Source organism: Crocodylus siamensis, chromosome 4, assembly GCF_052110815.1.
Source record: "Crocodylus siamensis isolate JL-2025a chromosome 4, ASM5211081v1, whole genome shotgun sequence".
In the NCBI taxonomy this organism is placed as follows: domain Eukaryota; kingdom Metazoa; phylum Chordata; order Crocodylia; family Crocodylidae; genus Crocodylus; species Crocodylus siamensis.
In genome coordinates this window covers 95,065,816-95,073,934 of record NC_143398.1, presented here as the reverse complement: position 1 = coordinate 95,073,934, position 8,119 = coordinate 95,065,816, and the positions used below count along the sequence as shown (strand labels likewise).

At 48.8% G+C, this 8,119-nt stretch overlaps 1 protein-coding gene across 6 annotated transcripts in view; it reads left to right on the top strand.

Moving 5' to 3' along the window:
• Positions 1-4,706: 4,706 nt before the first annotated feature.
• Positions 4,707-8,119, top strand: part of TNRC6B (trinucleotide repeat containing adaptor 6B) — a 198,236-nt gene continuing 194,823 nt past the window's right edge. For 5 of the 6 annotated variants that reach the window (XM_090042983.1, XM_090042978.1, XM_090042977.1 and 2 more), the window contains exon 1: positions 4,859-4,922. Coding sequence is in view for 1 of the 6 variants with exons in the window: in XM_090042986.1 (XP_089899112.1) it covers positions 4,707-4,922 (216 nt within the window). In the remaining 5 variants the exon portion in view is untranslated. Of the gene's footprint in view, positions 4,923-8,119 lie in introns of all 6 variants that reach the window. The other variant, XM_090042986.1, reaches the window with a different exon arrangement.

Here is an 8,119-nt window from a genome sequence, read left to right as displayed (position 1 = left end):
TTGTGGTATACCAGTGACACCTTGTGGTTGAAGGAGAAAGGTGCAGTACTTCATTTAACGTGATCTGATTTCTGGACAGGTGAGTAGAGGGTACAGCTACATGTGTGCTATACTATGGAGTTGACTAATTAGCTCCACAGTAAAACGTCATTGTCTGCATGAGTGCCAGTATTACAGCACAGTAAATTAATTAACTCTGCCATAATATATGTACTGCGGGGGATGGTACTATCTTATGGAAGAATCACTTGCTGCACTGCAAAGCATGTGGATAGTGACTGGGACAGCAGCGCTTTCTTGACAGAGGAGTCCAGGGCTGGGAGTGGGCTCGGATGGTCAGCCACATGGCTCTGCAGTTTTAGCGCTCTTGTGCCCAAGCCAGCCCCTCTGGCATCGGACGCCACCACCCAGAACCTGGGGCTGACCCCCTGGGCCTGCTGCCAGCTCAGGCTGCTCTGCCCCTGCTCAAAGTGCTGTTGTCCCAGGCGCACATGTAGATGCTATACTTAGAAGCAGTGTAGTCTGAAGCAAACTGCTCTGAAGTTTATCATGTTGCACTAACTGTACTCGTAGAGGCATCCAGAGACTGCGTCCAAATGTGCAGAGGTGTGCGCTTGTAGTGGCAAAAATAGTAATGGCACAAATTTGTACCACTACTTCTTGCCACAGTGCACACCCCTGCTTTGTTGAGGGACAAATTGTTCTGCTTTGGGCAAGCTGCCCTTGTCTAGCTCCTCCTGGCTCCTAGTGTGCTGGAGGAGCTGGGGCACAACTGAAAGAGTGGAGACACTGGCCAACAGCCAGAGAGTCTCCCTAGAGGACCAAGCTTCTGTGCCTTCCAGTGCACATTCTTGTCATGTGCACTGCGCCACGTTTTTTCCCAGCACTTTTGTCTACCAGGATTTCCAGGTAGCAAATTTTGACCCCATGCATTTTAACATTCCCCATGTGTGCTTTATGGTGACACAAAGAGGTTTGTGGCATCACAAACCACACACCCCTGCTTGTCTGGACACAGCCAGAGAAAGGTAGTTAGCTGCCAGGAGTGAAAAAGAGTAGGAAGATTGTTTCTGAAATTCACAGGGACTGTCAGCTAGTATAAGCACTGGCATCCTTAAAATACCCTGGGAAGCCTATCTAGGGACGTATGCTTCCCTTAAAGTGGCAGACACCCCAGCAAACCCAATTTATTTTTTGCAACTCAGATCTACCTTGTGAATGAAGCAAGAAATAATAGTCACTTTAATTTCAGCCTAGTAAATGTTTCCAAATTTGGATCTTCTGTGCATGAGTCAAATCATGTACTGTCTCACTGCCCCTCTTTGTACCCCTAAAGGCCTGTCAGAAATGGGCAAACCTTACAAAGGAAAAACTTGCAGCGATCTATACCGAGTACAATACGGAGAGGGAGGATTTGGGTTGTATAATGATGTTCTTTTATACTGCTGTGTATCAGTGATCTTTGATTATACAATAAACTGAGTGAGATGAACTGGCAAAGAGAGGGAAGCACTTTGTGCCTATGTACCTTCATTTTATTTTATTAGTATGTATTGATTTATATAGTGGCTTTAAAGCCACACAGAAGTGTAGCTAGTTTCCCAAAGTAGTTCATGATGACCTTCTTGAAGAATTAGGCTTGAATATCAATGACCATGGTTTAATTGGGAAACCTTCAGGTTGTTCAGTGTTATTTTGTGTTTTGTGTGTCTCCCTCTCATGCTAGCTGTCTCCATGTTCCTCCAACAGCTGGTTTTGGTCCTTCTATTAATCAGGCATACAGAACATATGAAGAATATCACTGCTACTTAGTTCTTATGTGTTTTTTCATGCTGGCTACATGTACCATTGTGTCTCACAGTTTGTTCCTTCTAGTGATAACCAGATAGTAAAAGGGGACCAATCATCATTTGTGCTTTAGTGTTCCACAGGCCTATTTAATAATGTGGTAGGCAGGTCACATCTCTGCAGGTTCCTGGCCAATGCTAGAATGACTGAAATAGTACCTCCAAATAACCAGAAATTCTATTTGGTCAATGTGTGAAGTTCCCCACTGGAGATTACTGACTGAAAAGATTCTGCTTATATCAGCCATATGTTGGGTAGAATACAGAAGCTATTAAAATGATGACAGCATCCTTTTGCATCTGTTTAGAAACTGGAATTGAAAATCTAGAATGTAAACTTGGCACAGCTCAGGATTTATCCCTCTGCCTTTTCCTGCTCACACAGGCAAAACTCTGTACATGCCTCTCCCATTCCACATACCCTCTCTGGTGCCTTTTCTCCCACTCTCTATTTTACAGTCTTCTATCTTTATCATGTCCTATGCCTCTGTTTCATAAGGGTCCTCTTCCTTCTTTCCATTTTGATACCAGGAAGCTCATTGTTTCCCGTTTATGTTCCTTCCAGTTATTTGCTGTTGGCATAGCTGGCTTGCTGACCTCAACTTCATCTGTCCTCCTAAGAAGAGTCCTCTGCATTTTGCTTTAGTCTCCCACTACACCCTCTTATTTCCAGCTCAGCATTAACCACCAGACTCCCAGAAGGTGAATTATTATTTTACCTGATCATACTTACAAATTACGGTTTTGATGTTTTAAAAACTATTTTTACTTCTTTTAACAGTTGTCCCCCCCATGAATATTAAAAGGCATTTTCAGTAGTGCTTGCTGAACCAAACAAATTTGGAGTTGCAGGACCCAGCTGTTTTCTTGAGCTCATTAGTCTAAAAGCTGTAAAAACTACTCCAAAGGTAAACTACAGCCAAGTTTTCAAAGCACTAAGGATGAATTTCTGGCTCTGCTGGAGTCAATGGAAAAACTCCCATTTACTTTAATGGAGCAAGGATTTCATCCTTTTTAAATTAAAAACACACAGTGGTTAGATTGAAATGATTTTCTGTCCTCAAACTGTACAAAACTGTTCAACACATTCAGAAGCCGAACTCAGAGGGAGCTAAAAGGACACACACTAAAGTGTAAACAATGTTTGGTCCCTTGTCTGCAGGGAGATGTGATGACACACAAGGATTACAGGGTCTGGTCACAGGGCAGCTGCAGAGCCTCAGGATGCTGGTGGGTTGGGGGGTGGGATTTACATTGTGATTCAGCAGTTGCTGTGTGATGCTAGGATTGTCCCAACACCTGCTGATCACTCTTTCAGCCTGGAGTTGTTCCTGAGTCACTGAGACCCATGTCATGGTCCTATAGCCTTGTATGAGGGGCTGCACGATGCTGTGGGTCCCCTGTGAAGCAAAGATGTAGGGTTGCCAACTCTGACTGAAGCTATTCTGGGAGACTTTTTCCCCCAACCTGACATAATCTCATTAAATGTACCGTTCAACCCATTCACATTATCAATCTCCCGGATTGCTTTCAATAGCCACTGGGAGATCCATGATGATTCTGATGTACTCTAGGCCAATCCAGGAGGGCTGGCAATCCTAGCTGTGGGGCTTCATGCTATGTGGTGCTAAGGATAGCACCATATTGAGGAGATCCAGCAGAGACTTGCTGGATACATGACATCATCAGGCATCTGATGGTGGTGTTGGCTGTAGGGCTGTCCCATCACCCAGGCTCACTTGGCAGTCACACAGCATCACTGCATGACCTTGCCAGCCCTGGAATCATGGACACAGACAACCCCATCAAAGCCCCCTGGGCGTGGCTGGGGCTAGGAGCTGACAGGGCCGCAGACAGCCAAGGCCTCAGACGCTGGAACAGCCTAGGAAGCCACGCCTGTCACGTGACCCTTGCTAAATGCTGAGGGAGGGGAAGAGGCTCGACATAAGCCTCATCCAATCAGAGGCCGAGGTAAAGGGCAAGCCCCGCCCGATATTTTACGTCACAGACAACGCTGTATGAGGCGGCCAATGGAATTGCTCGTTGTTGCCAACACCTGGAAAGGCTGAGAAGGCGTATCACCGCCAGCTGCTCCCACCAATGGCTTGCGAGATTCGAGACTGACGTCTCCCGCGTCAAATAGCATCTCGCTCTCGCAGATCCCTGCAGGGGGCGGGGCTTCAGAGAGTAAATAGCGCGAGCGGCTCAGGGTGGGGTGCTGCTGCTACTATGAAACACTGGGAAGGTGGCAGCTACTGTGCTAGTAACACGGCTTCGCCTTGCGCGTCCTTGTGAGCTCGGGCAGACCCCGGGGGAGCGCCTACGGGTGATTGACGTGTTTTTTCTAACGCCCTCAGTTAGATGCGCTTGCACGAAGGGCCAATGGAAAAGGGACTTTGAGCGTCGCAGTTCGGTGGGCGGGAGTTGGCGGGTTTAATAAGGTGATGGACGTGCCCCATATTCAATAGGCTAAGAGAGAGTGAAGCTCCAAGCCAATGAGCGGCACGGAAAGTGGGAGGAGCGAGCATGTCGTCATTCAACGGGCAAAGCCTATAACCAATGGTAGAGGAGAGAGGACATGCCCGCCAATGAGAAAAGAAGAGAGGCCCCGGAGGGGTACGCCAACCGATGATAGTCAGCTCACCGAACCAATACCAGCAGAGGTCTTGAGGGCGCTCTCCAATCAGAGCTGCTGGGAGGTGGCCCCGAGATGATAGGCAGGGGGGGCGGCTAACTGGCGGAGAGAGCAACAGGGGCGAAACCCAATTCCCCGTGCGGAGGGCTGGGAAGGGGGCGAGTCCCGGTGTGACGGCCAGGGCGGCAGGCCAATCGGCGGGGAGGTGGGCGCCGCGCTGCCCAATGAGCGGCGCGGGGGCGTGCCCCGCTGTGTTTGGGTTCGTGCTCCTCGGGGGAGGGCGGCGGCGGCGGCGGCAGCGAGGAAACTTTCTTCCCCCCGCGGCCCCCAGGCCCGTGTCGGTGCCGGCGCGGCCGGGGGCGGGGCGGCTCCGCGGGGCCCGGCGGCCGGAGCCTCCCCCGGCAGCGTGGACAAGGGGCTGCGCGCCCGCGCGCTCGGCGGTGAGTGCGGGCTGGGCCGGGGCCTCCGTGTCGCCGCCGCGAGGGGCGGAGCCATCTTGGTGTCCCTCGAGGCCCGGCGGGGGAGGGGGCGGTGCTGCACAAAGGGGTCGCCGGGGCCCCGCTGCCCCCCCGTGAAAACTGGCAGAAAAAGCGCAGTCTAGAAACGTCCCCAGGAGCCTCCCGGGGGTGAAACGGGGCTGGGCCCGCCGGGAGGTGCCCCCCGAGCCGCTCCTGGGAAACTCGGAGGTGGCTCTTTCCAGCAGACGAGGGCTGGCTCTGCTGCCCCAGCGCGGCCAGGATCTCTCGCTGTTCCTGGGGCCCGGCGCCAGCTCCTGCTGGTCTCCATGCCCCCTGCGCACGCACACAAGTACGGATAGGCCCGAGGTCCTTCCTGGGTCTTGCTGGGGGGATGGTTGTACCGAAACCTGCCTGGTGCCCTCAGATCTGTTGTGCTGAGTTACTCTCAAGGAGGAGTTTTTAGTGTGAATGCCCAGTTGGGTCTCATCAGGGCTGCTAGGACAGTCACATTGCCTCTTGCCAGCATTAGAAATGTTCCTGCACCCAGGAGGCCCTCAGAGCTGACTTCACAGTTTCCTAGTTGTGAGGGGCGTCTGTGCCCCTCACAACTCATTGTGTCCGCCCCCCCGCATGTGGGCAGGAAAGACCGCTGGGATCCGACAGCCCCAGGAAGATGGGCGTCAGAAGATCATCCTGTGTCTTATTTGGTTAACAGGAAAACTGTACTTAATTGGCGTTCAGCATAAAGCTTTGTTGGTCTAGGTCAGCGGCTCCCAATCTGTAGTACGGGTGCCGTCTGGTACACAGCCTATCAGTGGTACGCGTTAATTGATTTATTATATAATTACTTTATATGACAAATATTTCCTGCTGGTACTTAAGGTTGGACTGAAAAACTTGCTGGCAGTACCTAAGGTTGTATCGTTTTAAATTGGTGGTGTGCAGTCTGTCAGAGTTTGGGAAGCGCTGGTATAAGTAATCGTCAGGAGTACCTTACCTTTCTTGAAAGATGCTCCAAGAATTGTAATAAACCCTCAGCGTAATCCGGCTCCCTGACTTGGAAGAGCTGTATGGCATTATAGTTACTGTCATCAGCAGTGCTCCAGTTTGAGGGTGAGCTTTACCATGGGTCTCGCAGTGACCCAAGGGTCTGTTCCTTGAGCAATGGATCCGTCTGCAGAAGATGCAGGCCCTTCTGCTAGGGAGGGCAGGCTGCAGATATAGTTGTATTATGGTTGTAGACTGGGGAGCAAATGCAGATGTGTATCTTGTATTACTTCAGCAAGGCCAACAGGCTTAGTCCGTAAATATAATTGGATTGTAATTTTTTATACAGATGTTAATACAATATCAATCTCTTTCTCTTTTCAGATGCTGTCATCAATGTCTGGAGGGGGGGAATTAAAGTTTTTATTTAGGGCTTCTCGTCACCCTAGGGTGAAGTTGAATGTTGCTACTAATTTGAAACCCTTCCTTACAATCCACAGGTCCTTCTGTTGAAAGGGGTTGTGTTTTTAATCCAAGTTGGTTAGTCTCTGGAAAGCTATAGGCTACAGCTGTTGCTAGCTGGCACAACTCATCAGGTGCCTAACACAAATATTGAGCCCCTTACTGCTCAGAATCTCTGCTATTAATAGTTCTCCACTATAGTCCCTATGTTGACTGTAGCTCATGTAGATGCCCTAGGGAATTTTAAATAAGTTAACCCAGGTACTGCTGGCAGTATAGATAAAGTAGCATGGATATCAGAAAGTGACTGTGTACTGTCCAGCAACCTGGGCAAAATATTCAGGTGATTAGTCTGTGCTACACCAATTGCACTGCTGGCAGTATGCAAGTCTAACCTGCTTGTGTCATGAGTGACTGGAGTGTAGACATACCCTGGAGTAGTGTTTGGTAGTGTGCATGATTTCACTCGGGCTGACTGTGCAGTGAAGAAATAGCCTTTGAGTCTTGTAATAGGAATTCTGGCTACATTTCTTACTGACAAGACCTTTTGAATATTTTTGTACAGTGTATTTAATGTGTTAAGTATCTTGCTGAAAATTCTAGCAAGGACTAAGTGCAGGGAGATCTTCAGGTAAAGTTTCACATTTCATGCAGGCCATGCTAGATCTGTGTAACGTTAATATTTGACCATGCTGTGAGCAGTTGCACGTGCAAGTCTAATACTGTTTCTTGCCTGTACAGGAGACCAGGGTGTTCTCCCTACCTGGGGGGAAGGGTTGTAAGTGTTGCATCTTGGGATGTTGGAAGACTGTAAAATTGTTCATTTTACCTCCGTCGAGCAGAATGAAATTACCCTAATGCAAGCTGGGTAGGAGGCTCAGAGTTAACCCTCACCTGAAGTGGTGTCATTTTGAGATGCTCATACAGCACATAGCACACATTGATGAGCATTAACATGCTGATGCTCATATTGTAAGTGTCCTTAGTATGGTGTAAGTGTAACATGTAACTTCACCCTCACTTATGGTGTAGCTGAGGGAGGCAAGTACTATACCCTTTGCTTGAATATTGTTTTGCCCAACTACCTGATAATAAAAACTACACAACTTTTATCTTTTTATGAAAGTTTAATGTGGGTTAGTTTTCTTGTTGAGAATGCATGAACTTTAATGTTTAGTGTTCCCATCTAGGTCTCAATGGGTTACCTGGAAACTGGGAATTGTTTCCAACCTTTACTGATAGGTGAGCACTGGAAAAATTGGATTATTAGATACAGACTGATCGTTACCTTGTAATTGTGCAGCCATATCAATTTCTGCATTATTGCAGTCTTTCTATTCTTGCATATTTATGACTGGAAATCTAACCTTTTATTTAAGAACTAGCTAATTGCCCATCAAGAATGACCGGGAGGGTGTGGGGGTGGGATGGAGTGCCGCTACTTAGTGCCCCATGCTGCTGCTGTTCTGCCTCTTGCAGCAAGCGGGGTGGGGGGTCCAGTCCTCAGCATGGCTTGCAGGGAGCAGGGTCGGGGAACCAAGGACAGCACTGCTGCCCTTGACTTCCTTACCCTCTGTCCAATCCTAGTTGTGGCTTTGGAATCATAGTGGTGCTCCCCCATGCTTGGAGCACTCTGATTAGCTGTTTCCGTCAGCCAGTCAGAGTGAAAATAAAGCATTACAGACAGACAGCCATACATAGGTTTTTATAAGATTAGAATACTTATCTAG